This window comes from Lepus europaeus, chromosome 14, assembly GCF_033115175.1.
Source record: "Lepus europaeus isolate LE1 chromosome 14, mLepTim1.pri, whole genome shotgun sequence".
In the NCBI taxonomy this organism is placed as follows: domain Eukaryota; kingdom Metazoa; phylum Chordata; class Mammalia; order Lagomorpha; family Leporidae; genus Lepus; species Lepus europaeus.
In genome coordinates this window covers 3666557-3683661 of record NC_084840.1, presented here as the reverse complement: position 1 = coordinate 3683661, position 17105 = coordinate 3666557, and the positions used below count along the sequence as shown (strand labels likewise).

Here is a 17105-nt window from a genome sequence, read left to right as displayed (position 1 = left end):
CGGTTCTGGTCCCAGCTGCTCCTCTTCTGTTCCAGCACTCTGCTACGGCCTGGGAAAGCAGAAGAAGACAGCCCTAGTCCCTGGGCCCCCACACCTATATGGGAGACCCTGAAGAAGCTCCTGGCTCCTGATTTCGGATCAGCTCAGCTCTGGTCATTGTGGCCACTTGGGAAGTGAATCAGTGGATGGAAGAATTCTCTCTATGTCTCTACCTCTCTGTAACTCTGTCTTTCAAATAAATAAAAATAAATCTTAAAAAAGATAACCTGGTTGGCATGTTCTGTGGTCCATTCTTCATCCACGTTATCCAGCTGAGCTTTGGGATGTTTGAGATTCTCATTCTGTTCTTCTTTGGGTGGCGTTCTTGAGGCAAGAATCACATAATCCTTTTGGGAAGAACACTTTGAAACAAATTATAAACACTTGTTAGAGCAGTATCTTGTTGAGGAGTTTGGCATCTTAGCTCTTACACAAAAACACAGCAATATTTGTAGCAGGCTAAATTGTTGAAACCCATATTATAACAGAATCTGAAGCAAAACTAATTTTCAGAGAGCTTATCCTATTCCCCTCACATGTTGTTTATCTTGTAAGGCATTTAACATCAGCTTCTTATTTATTTGGGCATCCTGAATATAAACCACACAGTGGTCCTTAAAAATGGTTTACTAGATGAGTGAGCAAACTGCATGAATTAAAATATAATATGCTTAGTGAATTTTTCTTTGGTGCCCTAGGCATGAAACAGCTCTGGCCACCAACAAGGCATCAAGCTAGGATGAACAAAGGACTGTGCATCTGCTCTGCCCCTGACTGATATAAGAGCAACATCACAAATGAGATGTCTCATTGCCCATTGCCAGGGTAAAGTAAATTTTCTAAATAATTTAAACACATTGGATGTTTACTGACTGTAAAATCTCAATAAAATAAAGCAACAAATGACCCTGGGTTTCTTACTGTAATTGAAATGAGAATAGTAGAGAGCCTGCACATTTGCATCCAGTAAAAAACACAGGGCATGTGAGACACACAATCCCAAGTGAGAACACAACCTATGTTCTTAAGTTTACTTTTATTTTAATTAGAGAGATAGAGAGGACTGAGCTGAGAGAGAGAAGGAATCCCATGCCCGGTTCCCTTGGTTCTCTCGAAATGCCTTTAACAGCCAGGACCAGAGCCAGGAACACAATCCACATTTCCCTCCTGGATAGCAAAGATCCAGCCACTTGTACCATCACCAGCTGCCTTCCAGAGTGCACATTAACAAGTAACTGGAATTAGGAGCTGGGGCCAGGTAACACACCCGGGAACTAAGATATGGAATGTGGCATGTTAACCACATGCCTGCTTGTACATTCTTCAGTTTATAGCAGTTATATGGTAACCAAAGGTGGGAGATCTAAAGATAAATGTGGGGAAACATTTGACAGCCCTGTTTTAGCACAGTGAATGTGTCTTTGAAGAGTAAAAATAATGCTGATGATGCTAGTTAGCATGGTGTCAACCTCAAACATGACTCAAAGCTCACATCATTACTGCCATTTCATGCACAAACCACAAAGGTATATAATTTCTCCAAAAGTAACTGCCAGTAATCTATGTTCAAATGAACACAAGAAAGCAGATCCTGATTAAGAAGACTCCTAAAGTCTCCTAAAGACTCCTAAAAGAGAACTCTGACAGAAAAAATGACAAAAGTGATGAACCACTAAAAAACAAGAAAAGCACAATGAATGCTGCAGGATGAAGATACTGGAAGGAAGGCTGACTCATGAGGCAATGGCTATGCCTCCACCCAGTCAGCAGGTGTAGAAGAGGGTCCCCCTCACTGACCTCTACTCTACTAATCATGTATTTCTCTAAGGCTGGTTTCTACAAACTTTTTAAATAAGGGAAGGGGGGAAAACTAAAAATAAAAATTCCTTTAAAAAAAAAAAAAAAGAGCTCCACACTGGAATCCTAAAAAAGTCTGGTTCACTGTTAAAAAGTGGTCTGGCTGCTTAATGCGAGGAAGCACAGGATGGTACTTTTGGTGAACCATGGAGACCTTCCCCAGTCTTTCAAATTAAGAAATCTGACTTGGGCCGGTGCCGCAGCTCACTTGGCTAATCTCTGCCTGCGCCGCCGCCAGCATCTCAGGTTCTAGTCCCGGTTGGGGCACCAGATCCTGTCCTGGCTGCTCCTCTTCCAGTCCAGCTCTCTGCTGTGGCCCAGGAAGGCAGTGAAGGATGGCCCAAGTGCTTGGGCCCCTGCATCCGCATGGGAGACCAGGAGGAAGCACCTGGCTCCTGGCTTCGGATCAGCATAGCACCGGCCGTAGTGGCCATTTGGGGAGTGAACCAATGGAAAGGAAGACCTTTCTCTCTGTCTCTCTCTCTCACTGTCTAACTGTCAAAAAAAAATCTGACTTGTGAAATCTCTAAAAAGTAAACTTGTCTCTTAGTGCTGGACTGTCATTAACTAAGCTCACCTAGAATGATGCAGAAAACAAGAATGCGAGGAGGGAGTCTAACAATGTGAGACCTCTGGGCCATGTGTTCTTAGCAAGCAGGAAATGTCGGACATCACATTACAATGGAAAGTGGCCTGGGAACATGGATGGAGTCAGAACAAAGTTAATTATGCAATTTGAAGTTCATAAGGCATCAGGATATGACACCCAGAAAGAAAATTTATCACAACAATTTGCTACAAGGTCTTAAAATCCAGTCCTTGGGTCACAGTGCACTCTCCTCTCAGTGTCCAGATGGATGCAGCCAGTTGGCCTACATGAGGTTCCTATTTTTCTGCATACACTGCTGACCAGCCCTTCCTGCTGAATAACACACTGACACAACATGTAACAAAATATGACCATGTTGGCTACAAGTTTAAGATCCTATAAACAAACTAGAATGGGAATAAAATTGTAAAAAGTTTCTTTTATTAAGAACTGGAAAACCAGGAATTAATGGGAGTACTTCAAAAAGTCTGTGGAAGAAATGGAATGAAAAGATAAATATTTTGGTACAAATTTTTTTGAAATCCACGCATTTTTTTTTAATAATATACATTTCCCATGAACTTTCTGAAGGCCCTTGGTAAAGATCAGAAAGGAATACAAAGCACTCTGTAAAGATGACAAGGGTAAATAACCTGGTAAGTTAAAATTTTAATTACGAATTCCTTCATTATAAATAACATTGTCAAAAGAGAATGTCAAACGAGATTTCAAGATGGTGGAATACGGAGGGAGCTTACTGCTCTAGTCTAGGGGAAGACAATTAAAAAAGAGGAGAGAGTGCAACCTAAGGGAAAAGTTAGGGATAAAACTGCAAAAGAAACTCCATGCAAGTTATAGGGACACTGTGGATCTCCATGGATGGTGTGGATGTGCAGCACCAACATGGACACAACACAAGACTCCAGCGACCAAGAGCCTCAGCACCAGCTTTACAGAGTGAGGGGAGACCAGACTGCAGCAGCCCAAGCCACTGGCAATACAACTGTGGGAAGAACGTGGATTGAGTTCACTTTGGAGTCCTTTGGAGGAAGAGTTTACCTGCTGACCTAGGAGAAAAAACGGGGGGGGGGGGGGGACGACTCCTCTCTCCTCAGCCACCCAGCACCAGCACCCTGTAACTAGCTGAGAGAGGGCAGGTGCCATTTTGGACATACATTAACAGCTGTATCAGCTTGTGTCCACACACAGCAACCACCCAAGAGGAGACACTTGAATCTGGTTGAGAGAATTGACAGGGGGCTGGGCTCCTGTGACTTTGAGAACCTTGTGTGCTGGGACTGTGGCTTCATGTGAGGGCACAGGATGCGGCTGGGTCTTTGGGCAGTGACTGTGGGCAGCTCCACATGCTCAGGGCACCCTGATTCCTTGGTGAGGGTCACTGGTATGGGTTCTGTGCTCACAGTGAAGACTGCAAGAATCCTTTGTGTGGTTCCTGTGACAGCATGGATGAACACTGCACCCACTGGGGATAGCTCCCAGGCATTGGTCACCTTGGAGGAGAGGAGGTGAGCATGAGACTACACCAACAGAGCTGATCAAACCTACCCTCTGATTAAAAAGAAAAAATAGCAGATTTACCATGCACAACTTGGGTGTCACCTTGGACACTCCTTACACCCTACAGCACTGAACAGAGTTCCCTGGCCACACCCACTATATGCCTCTTGGTATTCACTGAAAGAGCAGACACCCCACTAAGCCACAGAGGCATAATCCAAATAAAAGCCATCACAGGCAAACAAAAAACAAAAAACCAACAAGTATCTCCACAAATGCCTAAAACTAAATGCAGCAATACAAGAAATACAAATAAGGAAGACAATATGACGCTCCCAAAGGAACATAACAACACTTCAATGCTAGAATGTAAAAATTATGAGATTGAAGAAGAAATGGAATTCAAAAAACTGATGACAGTATTACTTAGAAGCAATCAGAAGCAAATCCATGAATTAAAGAAATCCACACATGACATGAATGAAAATTGTTTGCATGACATGGAGATTTTAAAGAAAAATCAAGATGAAATATTGGAAATGAAGAATTCAATAGATCAAATAAAAAGTGCAGTGGAAGGCCTTAACAACAGACTCAGTGAGGCAGAAGAATATCCAAGTTAGAATACAAATCTCTGGAAATTTTATAGTCAGACCAAAATAAAGAAGAAATTAGAAAACTAAAAAACAGTGTTGGAGACTGTTAATGCTATCAAATGACCCAGCATTCAGGTCTTAGGAGTTCCTAAAGGCATGAGAAGACAGTGGATTAGAATGCCTTTTTAATGAAATGACTACAGAAATCCTGCCTAATTTGGAGAAACAATAGGGACCTCCAAGTACAGGAAGCACACCAGAAAATATCTTCACCACGATACATTGTAGTGAAACTCTCCACAGAAAAACATTTAAAAAAAGATTCTAAGGAATTGCAGGAGAGAAATATTAGATTACTTTCAGAGGATCGCCAATTAGACTCACAGAAGACTTCTCATCAGAACTCTGTAAGCTAGGAGAGAATGGTGAGATATATTCCAATTCTTAAGAGAAAAAAACTGTCAACCCAGAATACTGTAACCTGCAAAGCTTTCATTTATAAATGAAGGTGAAATAATACTTTCCATAATGAACAGAAATTGAAAAAATTTGTCACCACTCATCCAGCCTTCCAAGAGATGCTTAACGATGTTCTACACACAGAAACACAGAAACATAGTCATCACTATGCTAGAAGGTGAAGGCAGAAAATCTCCCAGTAAAAGTACACAGGAAATCCAAAGCAAACAATAGGAATATTAACGGAAAAATAGCAAGGCCAAGTCATTACTTATCAACAGTCACCTTGAATATAAATGGCCTCAACTCTCCAATTAAAAGGTACAGACTTCCTGAATGGATTAAAAAACAAGACCTATCAATTTGCTGCCAACAAGAAACACATCTCACCAATACAGACATACGCAGATCAAAAGTGAAAAGATAGAAAAACATTTCTTGCTAACAGACACCAAAAAAAGCTAGAATAGCCATCCTATTATCAGACAAAATAGACTTTAACACAAAACTGTAAAAAGAGAGAAAGGGCATTATGCAATGATTAAGGGATCAATTCATTAGAAAGATGTGACTATAATAAACGTATATGTACCTAATTACAGGACACCTGGCTATTTAAAAGAAATGTTAATGTATCTAAGGGAATCATAGACACCAGTACAATAGTAATGGGGGACTTCAATATCCCACTTTCAGAAATGGACAAATCAACCAGACAGAAAACAGCAAGGAAACAGAGTTAATCGAAACTATAGAACAAATTAACCTAACATACTATATCTACAGAACTTTTCATTCTACAGTTGCAAAAAACATGTTCTTCTCAACAAGCATGGAACTTTCTCCAGGATAGACCACATATTAGCCCATAAAGCAAGTCTCAGCAAATTCAAAAAAATCAAAATCATACAACGCATCTTCTCAGACCACAATGGAATGTAGCTAAAATCAACAACTCAAGAATCTGTAGAACATATACAAACATACAGGGACTGAACAACATGCTCCTGAGTGAACTGTGGGTCAGAGAAGAAATCAAAAGAGAAATAAAAAATTTTTTGGAAACAAATGAAGATGACAATACAACATATCAAAACTTTTTTTTTTTTTTTTTTTTTGACAGGCAGAGTGGACAGTGAGAGAGAGAGAGACAGAAAGGTCTTCCTTTTGCCGTTGGTTCACCCTCCAATGGCCGCCGCGGTAGCGCGCTGTGGCCAGCGCACCGCGCTGTTCCGATGGCAGGAGCCAGGTGCTTATCCTGGTCTCCCATGGGGTGCAGAGCCCAAACACTTGGGCCATCCTCCACTGCACTCCCTGGCCACAGCAGAGAGCTGGCCTGGAAGAGGGGCAACCGGGACAGGATCGGTGCCCCGACCGGGACTAGAACCCGGTGTGCCGGCGCCGCAAGGCGGAGGATTAGCCTGTTGAGCCACGGCGCCGGCCAACATATCAAAACTTATGAGATGTAGCCAAAGTAGTGTTAGGAAAGTTTATAACAATTGGTGCATATATCAACAATTTGGAAAGGCATCAAATTAAGGAGCTATCAATGCTTCTCAAGGATCCAGAAAAACAATAGCAAATCAAACCCAAAATTAGCAGAAGAAAAGAAATAATTAAAAATAGGGAAGGGCCAGCGCCGCGGCTCACTTGGCTAATCCTCCACCTGAGGCATTGGCACTCCGGGTTCTAGTCCCGGTTGCTCCTCTTCCAGTCCAGCTCTCTGCTATGGCCCAGGAAGCCAGTGGAGGATGGCCCAAGTGCTTGGGCCTTGCACCTGCATGGGAGACCAGGAGGAAACAGCTGGCTACTGGCTTTGGATCAGCACAGCGCACCAGCTGTGGCAGCCATCTGGGGGGTGAACCAACGGAAGACCTTTCTCTCTCTAACTCTGCCTGTCAAAAAAAAAATAGGGAAGAAATAAACAAACATGAAACAAAACAAACAAAAAAAAAAATACAAGAGATCAGCAAAACAAAGAGCTGGTTTTTTGAAGAAATAAACAAATTTGATGCATCACTGGCTCAACTAATCAAAAAATAAATTAATTAATTAGTTAATTAATTTAAAAAGGCCCCTACCTTACACCTTACACAAAAATCCACTGAAAATAGATCAAAGACCAAAATCTACAAAACAATATTCTCAAATTAGAGAACATAGGGGAAACCTTGCAAGACACTGGCACAGGCAAAGACTTCTTGGAAAAGACTCCAGAGGCACAGGTAATCAAAGCCAAAAATCAACAAATGGGATTACATTAAATTGAGAAGCTTCTGAACTGAAAAAGAAACACTCAGCAAAGAAATTATTTGCAAACTACTCAACTTATAAAGGACTGATAATCAGAATATATAAAGAGTTCAAGAAACTCAACAACACCAAAACAACTCAGTTAAGAAATACACAAATGACTCAGACAGGCATTTTTCAAAAGTGGAAATCCAAATGACCAACAGACATATGAAAAAATGCTCAGGATCACTAGACACAATGAGGTTCCATGTCATCCCTGTTAGAACAGCTCTCATACAGAATTCAACAAACAGCAAATGCTGGTGAGGATGTGTAGAAAATGGTACTCTAATCCACTTTTGGTGGGATTAGCATGTGAGAGTTATCTGCAACCCCATGTTTACTGGTGCTTAATTCACAATAGCTAAGGTATGGAATCAACCCAAATGTTCGTCAACTGAAGACTGGATAAAGAAATTATGAGATATGTACACCTTGGAATACTACACAGCATTTAAAAAAAATGAAATCCTTTTGTTTGGAACAAAATGGATGAAACTGGAAAACATTATACTTAGTGAAATTAGCCAGTCCCAAAAAGACAAATACCATATGTTCTATCTGTGGTAATTAACAGAGTACCTAAAAGGTAGTCTACAGAAGTGAAACTGACACTTTGAGATGCAAAGACTTTGAACAGTCCTGTCTCAACTGCTGAGAAACAGTATTTTTTTCATACTGTTTGTTGAATTCTTTACTTAGTATAGGGTTAATCTTATGTGTATAAAGTTAATTGAAAATAGATCTTAGTAAAATAAATACAAACGGGAATAGGAGACGGAAGAGGAAGAAGGGAGGGAAGTAGGTAGGGTGGAAGAATCATTATGTTCCCAATTTTGTGTTTATGAAATTCATGAAGTTTGTATACATTAAATAAAAGGTTAAAAGGTAAAATAAATAAAGTAAAAGAAAAGAATTTTTACTGACTTAAGCAGACTGGATCTAGGTTTGTCCTGCTTCTCCACATTTCCTCAAAGATCTACTTTAAATTTACTTTTTCTACATCCCATTTTTCCATCCTTCAATCTTAAGCTTATTACTAAGGAGCATCTTTTAACCTTAAATAAACAGGCCGATTGCTTTATTAATAAATGTAGGCTAAAGGATACATACCTGTCCTATTAAAAGCCCAGAGACAAAAGCCTTTCCTTGAAGACTGATGTTTGAAAGATACTGGCCAACAGTCTCTTCTACAATGTAGGTTCTTCCCATTATTGAGATTTAATGCAGTCTCCTAAATTATAAGAAAAACATATATAGCATTTTTAGGTAAATATACAATTGTGATATTTTCAACATGCGTAGTATAGCAAGGGAAGTGGAATCATCCTATGTTTGTAGTGACTGCTTATTCAAAGATATTTTTCCTTGCAAAGTTCAAATGTGGCTTCAGAATCCTTTTCCACAAAGTGCCACAGAAAATAGTTACCAGAGATCATGAGATGTCAAACCTATCTCTCACGCTTAGGATAAGGGAGAGGACACTAAACTCAGAGTCAACACACCTGATTTGTTATTTAGATGTGTACCTTTAGATCATGTTTGAACATCAACTGCTGAGCTGTAGTGTCATGAATTTCTGAATAGTTCATTCAAAGTAGAGAGAATCCATCCATTTACTCAATAGGCATATACTGAAGAATTATTATTTGCTAAAACTGCACCAGATGGGATGACACACTTTATCTCTGCCCTTGAGTACTTCAGAAGTGGTATGTAAGAGAATAACAGTAATAGCAATGTTTATACATCTTGTCTTGTACAGGCACTTCATATATGTGTAACATTTAACAGATGCACAGACTCCATGAAGTAGGTACTACCATGATCCTAATTTCATAATTAAGAAACTGAAGCAAAGAATGCTGGTTAAGTAACTCTCCCGTATGACAAGGCTGGTAAGTGGACAAGGCGGGACTTACATTTAGGCAGTCTGCCTCTAAAATCCAAGGTCTTCAATATTGCTCTCACCTGAGAAATTGCACAGAGTCCCTCAATTAACTCATTACTAACAGTAGCTCTTATTCTGCTCTATCCCTCAGTCAGTATGTTCCCCTCACTGGCCAGTTTAGAAGTAAGAGTCATTTAGATTGTTCAAACAGCTGACTCCTATACTGTGCCACAAAGTCAAAACTACCATAGATAGGCAGGGCTGGTATGTTTGACACCAACAAGTTGCCAAGCACAAGATGACTGTGCATTTCTTTAAAACTATACCCAAGAAATAGGTTCAAGTTTGAAATGGCTGATGAAATGCTATTTCACTAATGTTTCAAGCCACCTGTTAACTGCATCTCAAAACTCATTAAATTTCTTCCTAGCTCTTCTTGGTCAGTCAGGCTTGCATATTTTTCCCTTAAGACTAAGTCCATAACTGTCTGTCTAAACTATGAATGCTCCTAAAAAGAATTTTCAACTTTTAGGAATGCCTTAAGATACACATTGCTATGTACTAATGTCCCGCCACATCATCGTGTTGCCCTACTCCTTTTCCTTCTGCCCTAACAATTCTTGATTCTTGCAAAAGATGACTGCAAAGTTATGACTCTTACCTTTCTAGTCTCATTGCTTCTAGGGGGCCACCTGCTAGCCATCTAGCAAGTACGAAACTGAAAGTCAATAGAAAGGTGAAAATGTACTGGGTTATGAAATCTGGCTGATTGTCAGATTTCTCAAGTGCTGTTTAAAAACTTTTAAATGGAAGCAACTGTGCGTTACAAAGGGCACTACTAAAAATGTATACATTGGTTTATATGAGTAACATTATACTTTTCCTAAAACGTGTATCAGGTAAAGCTTTTTAAAGATTTATTTATTTATTTAAATGTAAGAGTTACAGGCCGGTGCTGTGGCTCAATAGGCTAATCCTCCACCTTGCGGCGCCGGCACACCGGGTTCTAGTCCTGGTCAGGGCGCCGGATTCTGTCCCGGTTGCCCCCTCTTCCAGGCCAGCTCTCTGCTGTGGCCCGGGAGTGCAGTGGAGGATGGCCCAAGTGCTTGCAGTGGCCATTGGAGGGTGAACCAACAGTAAAAGAAGACTTTTGACTTTTCTCTCTCTCTCTCACTGTCCACTCTGTCTGTCAAAAAAAAAAAAAAGTAAGAGTTACAGAGAGAGCCATGTTCGATCTGCAAGTTCACTCCCCAGATGGCTACAACAGTCAGGGCTGGGCCTGGCCAAAGCCAGGAACCAGGAGCCAGGAGCTTCTTCCAGGTCTCCCATGCAGGTGCAGAGGCCCAAGCACTTGGGCCATCTTCTACTGCTCTTCCAGGCCATTAGCAGGGAGCTGGATCAGAAGTGGAGCAGCTGGGACTCCAACCCGCGTCCATATGGGATGCGCGCGTCGCAGGCCCCCCGGCCCAACGCTCTATGTCCGCCCCATGGATGATGTGTTGGGGGCCTCAGGGCCGGATCCGAGACAAGTTAGCCTCCCTGGACTCCGGTATCCTAATCCACAAAACAAAGGGCCTGGACCCCTGGTGTCCGACGCGGGTGGCTCTCCGCACAGCGCCCGGGCGCGGGCAGCACAGACCCTGAAGCCCCTGACTTACCTACCACGACACCCACAGGCCGTCGCTCCTAATGCCTGGACGTCTGCAGAGCACCCCGTGGGAGAGGAGAGGGGGAAAAGTCTCCGGTGAGAACGCACAGCCAGTGCGCGGTCCGGAGCGCGGCGCCCGCACGGAGGACGTGAGGAACGCCCGGGGCGACAAATCCTGTCAGAGGAGTAGCCAACCCGAAGCGGCTCCTCGCGGTCCGGCGGAACCCTCCAGCTCCCGCTGCCCGAGCCCCCGCGGTCCGCGGTTGTCCGCAAGGCGCCTCCCTGGGCAGCGGACCCGAGCGAGCACCGGCGGGACTCCGCCCGCCGCCTACGCCTCCCCGGACACCCTCGGGCTGACTGACCTCCCGCAGGACGTGCACGCGTGGCACACGAGCCCGACCGACTTGGCTCCGCCGCGGCCGTGCGCTCGCGGGCCGGGACCGGCTTCTGGCGGCGACTCCTTCCTGGTGCCAACGCCACGGCCAGTGAGTTCACAAGCAAGCGACCGTCTCCTCACGCCTCACGTCCCAACGCCTATCCCGGGGGAGGGGGGGCCGCGGGTCAGGCGGCGCAGATTGATGACGCGCGCCTCTGCCAAAGCGACGGCGGTCGCCACCCCGCCCCCTTGCGGACGCCATTGAGAGCGTGGCGGTAGCCCGGCGCCGGCCCGCCGGCTCGGCCCGGGACCGATGCCCTCTAGTGGCTCAGTGTCTCGAAGCCGCCCAAGAGGACGACCCATGGCCAGCCGCGGCTGTGACGGTAAGGACGCCCCGCGTTCCGGGGAGGGAGGTGGGTTGACGAGTCCGAGTGTGGCGCCACCGCGCGGACAGTAGGCTCCGCAGCTGAGAGAGCCCGGGGCGAGGAGGAAGGAAGAAGCGGAACGGGCGGAACGGGACGGCGTTGGCGGCAGGAAGGGAAAGAGCGAGACACCGCTTTCCCCGCGGCTGCGAGGCCGGAAGCGGCCCGGATCCGGAAACCGGCCGCCCCGGACTCGGGTTCCCAGGCTGCGGCGCTGCCGCGGGTTGCGTGCGCAGTCGGGACGCGGGCGCTGGGGGCGTTTTGGGCCGCGGCTCACGGGACTCGCTTTCCCAGGTTGCCGCCGCGGGAATCTGCGGCGGGCGGGCGCTCGGGAGCCGCCGAGCGAGACGGCGGAGGCGGCCCAGGCGCCCGGGCCGTGCCGGTCGTCGCCCTTCTGCGCGGACGCCGCCGCGGCCCCCGGCGCGGTCGACATGGCGGCGGTGCTGCAGCAAGTCCTGGAGCGCGCGGAGCTGAGCAAGCTGCCCAAGGCCGTGCAGAGCAAGCTGGAGAAGTTCCTCGCCGACCAGCAGTCGGAGATCGACGGCCTGAAGGGGCGGCACGAGAAGTTCAAGGTGGAGAGCGGTGAGTCGCCGGCGGGCTGTGGTGTCGGGTCGAGCTGCGGCTGCTCGGTCGGGGGCGGTGGTCGCGGGACCCTGCCCGGCCTCCGGGAAGCGGGCAGGAGTGGGGTTCCGGGGACGGCGGGCGGAGACGCTGCTCGCTGCGAGGACGCGGCGCTGGCCTTTGTGGTCGTGGGCTGGGATTCGCGCGGCGGGCGGAGGCGCTGCTCGCTGCGAGGACGCGGCGCTGGCCTTTGTGGTCGTGGCCTGGGATTCCGAGTGAAGGGTGCCTGGGGTCGGCCCCGGGCCCCACGGCGGCTCCCGGACCCCGCGCGGTCCGCCCGCGCCGCCGCTCCCCTGCCCGGGGACTCCGGCCATTTTATTTCCGCCTCAGTTCAGTAACGGCGTGTTTGGCGGGCGGCGCGTGGACTGTCTTAAAGCAGGTGTTTCTGAGCACCGCGGTTTCTGTCTGAACAGGTCTGTCCACCTGGTTTTCGCGTCTGCTCTGTGCGTGCTGAGCACCGTGGGTGCGTGGGGAGCGGGCTGGGTAGACGAGTCGCCCACCTCGGGGTCCTTCCTTCGGGAGCTCTTGTAGGCCGTGTTGTCTTCGTCGTGTGAGATACGGTGGATGAGTTCTTTGTCAGTTCTCTGTTCATGTTTATTCGGGTTCTCCTAGCTTACACTTTAAAGTCAGGGTTATTAGACATAAGTAGCGGTACTGGCTGCATGGTCGTGTGTTTAATGTCGTCTCTCTGCTGTAGAACAACAGTACTTTGAGATAGAGAAGAGGCTATCCCACAGTCAGGAGAGACTTGTGAACGAGACCCGAGAGTGCCAAAGCTTAAGGACGGAGCTAGAGAAGCTAAGTAAGTATTGGATGGCATCTTTGTAAGTGTTTTTAGAGCATTGACGTCTTCAGACTTGCTTTATTTGCTTTGGGAGCGTTTACTTGCTGTCTGTGAAAATGCTGCTTAGGCATCACTGGTTTTGTTTATAGTAGCATTTTGAGTTTTCACTTAAGCAGTAAGGACTTGGAATGCATATATAGTTTAATTAAAGGTCAGGAGACCTGGGATCTAATTTTGACTTTGCAATTAAAGAAAGCAGTTTTACTGGGGCTGGCATTGCATCGCATTGAGTGAGGCTGCCACTTGTGACGGCAGCATCCTGTGGCAGACACCGGGTCAAGTCCCAGCTGCTTTCCCTCCAATCCAGCTTCCTACTAATGTGCCTGAGAAAGCAGTGGAAGATGGCCCACACACTTAGGTCCCTGCCACGCATGTGGGAGACCTGCAGGGAGTTCTGCGCTTCCGGCTTTGACCTGGCCCAACTCTGGAGCCCTTGACATTTGGGTAGTGAACAGGTGGATGGGAGATCTCTTTCTCTTTCTCTTTTTTTTTTTTTTTTTTTTAATTTTTGACAGGCAGAGTGGACAGTGAGAGAGAGAGAGATACAGAGAGAAAGGTCGTCCTTTGCCGATGGTTCACCCTCCAATGGCCGCCATGACCGGCGCACCACAGCGCGCTGATCCGAAGGCAGGAGCCAGGTGCTTCTCCTGGTCTCCCATGGGGTGCAGGGCCCAAGGACCTGGGCCATCCTCCACTGCACTCCCGGGCCATAGCAGAGAGCTGGCCTGGAAGAGGGGCAACCGGGACAGAATCCAGCGCCCTGACTAGAATCCAGTGTGCCGGCGCCGCAAGGCGAAGGATTAGCCTATTGAGCCACGGCGCCGGCCCCTCTTTCTCCATCTTACCCTCTCTCCCTGTCACTCTGCTTTTCAAATAAATCTTTAAAAAAAAAAAAAATTTTAAGGACAGTTTTTCCATATGTACATCATAAGTATGTGATTGTAGTTTATAAGGTAGCTGGACCCACATGCCCATCTAATACAGCTTTGCATATCAAATAAGCTGATATATTTTCTTTAGTGATTTATTTATTTGAAAGGCAGAGTTACAGAGAGGCAGAGGCAGTGAGAGAGATCTTCTTTCTGCTGGTTCACTCCCCAAATGGCCTCAGTGGCCAGGGCTAGGCCAGTTCAAAGCATGGAGCCAAGAGCTTCATCCAGGTCTCCCACATGGGTAGAGGGCTTCAAGCACTTGGGCCATCTGCCGCTTTCCCAGGCACATTAGAAGGGAACTGGATTGGAAGTGGAGCAGCCAGGACTAGAACCAGCACCCATATGAGATACCAGCAGTGCAGGCAGTGGCTTTACCCACTATGTCACAGCACCGGCCCCCATAAGGTGATATTTTTAAAAGCTTTTTTGAAAAGTGTGTTATGCTATTGAAGAACATTCTGGAGAGAGAGCAGTATATTTTAAATGTTGCTCTATAATACAGTAGATATGGAACGCATTTAGGAAGTTCAGTGTTTTGGGTAGCTGTTGAGTAAAAACATCCATTGTAAGTTTTAAGCTAATGTGTGTATGTTTATAAAACTCCATTTATCTAGATAATCAACTGAAGGTACTAACTGAGAAAAACAAAGAGTTGGAAAGTGCTCAAGACCGCACTACTGCCATTCAGGTGAGTTATTTCTCTTAATTAGGAGAAGCTACCGGTGAAAACATGTGTATACAAGTTTCTTAATTAAGTCCTTTAAGTTTTATCAATAGATTGGACATTCCTTTTATTCAGTAGAAATTATCTATGAATAGTTACTATAGTCCAGGCGTTGTTCCAAGTGTTTTGATATCATTGATAAAGTGCAACCACGTTGGCGACCATTTCCTTACAGCAGCAGTGAGGGTAACATGTTGAATATAATCCCCAGGATTGCTGACTAACTGATTTAGTGAGTGGTTATGACCAGTGATTTGTTAACCAGATAGAATTTTAGGTTCTGCTATATGTATAGATACAGATATAGATAAATGTTTTAATTTGTATTTGATTTAAGGTTTAGAGATAGCAGTTTCTTCAGATTTCTAAAATAAAGAGAAGAAATTTCTCCTTCAAGAATCTTATTAGCAACATGAAAGCCCCATAATATACCTTGAAATAACTTTGCAAGAGAGGTACATTGCTTACAGAAAGAAAACCTTTCAAGACACTCCTCTATTTTACTAAAAACATTAACAGCACGAGTATGCATTTATAGATGGAGGTGTATAGCATGCTCCTAGGTGGAGACATTGTCCAGATTAGTATGTTTTTGATACCAAGCATTTGACTCCTCTTTTTTTTTTTTTTTTCCTAAGATTTATATACTTATTTGAATAGTTACAAAGAGTGAACTTCCATCCACTGGTTACTCCCCAAGGTAGTCATGATGGCCAGAGCTGGGGCACTCTGAAGCCAGGAGCCAGATCCAAGTCTCCCACATGGGTGGCAGGGGCCCAAGCACTTGGGCCATCTTACACTGCTTCCTAGGCCATTAGCAGGGAGCTGGATCAGAAGTAGAGCAGCAGGGCCATGAACTAGCATCCATATGGAATGCCAGTATGGCAGGCAGCGGCCTCACCTGCTATACCACAGCACCAGACCACACTCACTTGACTCTTAAACCAAGTGAGAGAGATTAGGACTTGGTAACATAGCTTTAAAGGTGTTTGAAAAATAACCAAAATAACTAGGTAATTTTGAAAATGAGTATCATTTTAAAAGTGCTTACTGTCCATGCATTAAAATATTTTAAAGTTGTATTTGTTAAAACCTTATATATATATATGCTGATGTAAGAATCCATGTAGAGAACAATAGAACAGATAGACCAGAAGTAAAACCCAGGATTTTAACCTCTTGTGGAAGATTACTGTCATAACTTCTTTGTAAATCTGATAGCAGCAGTGAATCTGCAGCACAGGAAAAGAAGCACGCAAATACCCAAATAAAATTTTGGGGGAAAAAAAGCAAGAAAGAAATTGTGAAGCTACTAGAAAGTAATCAAACACATCTAAATCAGAAAAAAAAAGTTACCTGTATTTGCAAATAATGTTAACCTGTATTTAGGAAACTCCAGAGATTCCATAAAAAGACCATTAGAACTAGAAAATGAATTCCATACAGTTACAGGGTACATAATGAAAAGCAGTAGCCTTTCTACTCACAAGTGGTAACATAGCTGAAAAGAAACCAGGAAATAATCTCATTTATGATAGAACCCAAAAACAAATTTAGAAATAAATTTACTAAGCAGGTGAAAGATTTGTGCACTGAAAATTGTAAAGCATTGATGGAAAAAGTTGAAGACACAAGTAAATGGGAGACAATACTGTGTTCATGGGCCAGAGGAATTACTGTTAAAATGTAAAATGTCCATACAACCCAAAGCAGTCTATAGCTTCCACACAAAATTACAATGACAGTCTTTGTGGTTAAAGAAAAACAAATCCCCAGATTCATGACGTAACTGCAGAAATCTCTGAACATAAAGCACAACCGAAGGGGGATAAAATGGGAGCATCATATTTCCTGATATAAAACTATGACAGCTGGCGCCGCGGCTCAATAGGCTAATCCTCCGCCTAGTGGCGCCGGCACACCAGGTTCTAGTCCCGGTCGGGGCACCGGATTCTATCCCGGTTGCCCCTCTTCCAGGCCAGCTCTCTGCTATGGCCCGGGAGTGCAGTGGAGGATGGCCCAAGTGCTTGGGCCCTGCACCCCATGGGAGACCAGGAGAAGCACCTGGCTCCTGCCATCGGATCAGCGCGGTGATCCAGCCGTGGCGGCCATTGGAGGGTGAACCATCAGCAAAAGGAAGACCTTTGTCTCTCTCTCTCTCTCTCTCACTGTCCACTCTGCCTGTCAAAAATTTAAAAAAAAAAAAAAAAAAAGCTATGACGAAGATAACAGTAATCAAAACAGTATGGTATTGGCATGAAAGCAGAAACATACCAATGGGAATGGACTAGAGA

The 17105-nt window shown here is 45.1% G+C and overlaps 2 protein-coding genes and 1 non-coding gene across 8 annotated transcripts in view; 1 reads left to right on the top strand and 2 right to left on the bottom strand.

Moving 5' to 3' along the window:
* The window catches only part of ODR4 (odr-4 GPCR localization factor homolog), a 48034-nt gene extending 36632 nt beyond the window's left edge, over nucleotides 1-11402 (bottom strand). Inside the window, exons 1-4 of one of the 5 annotated variants that reach the window (XM_062211522.1) lie at nucleotides 11255-11402; nucleotides 9906-9962; nucleotides 8467-8587; nucleotides 267-401 (exon numbers count right to left, since the gene is read on the bottom strand). In XM_062211522.1, the coding sequence (XP_062067506.1) occupies nucleotides 267-401; nucleotides 8467-8565 (234 nt within the window). In that variant the 5' untranslated portion in view covers nucleotides 8566-8587; nucleotides 9906-9962; nucleotides 11255-11402. Of the gene's footprint in view, nucleotides 1-266; nucleotides 402-8466; nucleotides 8588-9275; nucleotides 9296-9905; nucleotides 9963-10902; nucleotides 11143-11254 lie in introns of those variants that run through there. The other 4 variants (XM_062211519.1, XM_062211517.1, XM_062211518.1 and 1 more) reach the window with 4 other exon arrangements.
* On the bottom strand, nucleotides 725-868 carry LOC133774050 (small nucleolar RNA SNORA48). The gene has a single exon (XR_009868028.1). It is a non-coding gene; the product is annotated as a small nucleolar RNA SNORA48 (small nucleolar RNA).
* Nucleotides 11403-12093: 691 nt separating the features above from the next.
* The window catches only part of TPR (translocated promoter region, nuclear basket protein), a 66167-nt gene continuing 61155 nt past the window's right edge, over nucleotides 12094-17105 (top strand). Inside the window, exons 1-3 of one of the 2 annotated variants that reach the window (XM_062211513.1) lie at nucleotides 12094-12272; nucleotides 13009-13113; nucleotides 14702-14775. In XM_062211513.1, the coding sequence (XP_062067497.1) occupies nucleotides 12122-12272; nucleotides 13009-13113; nucleotides 14702-14775 (330 nt within the window). In that variant the 5' untranslated portion in view covers nucleotides 12094-12121. The remainder of the gene's footprint in view (nucleotides 12273-13008; nucleotides 13114-14701; nucleotides 14776-17105) is intronic. The other variant, XM_062211512.1, reaches the window with a different exon arrangement.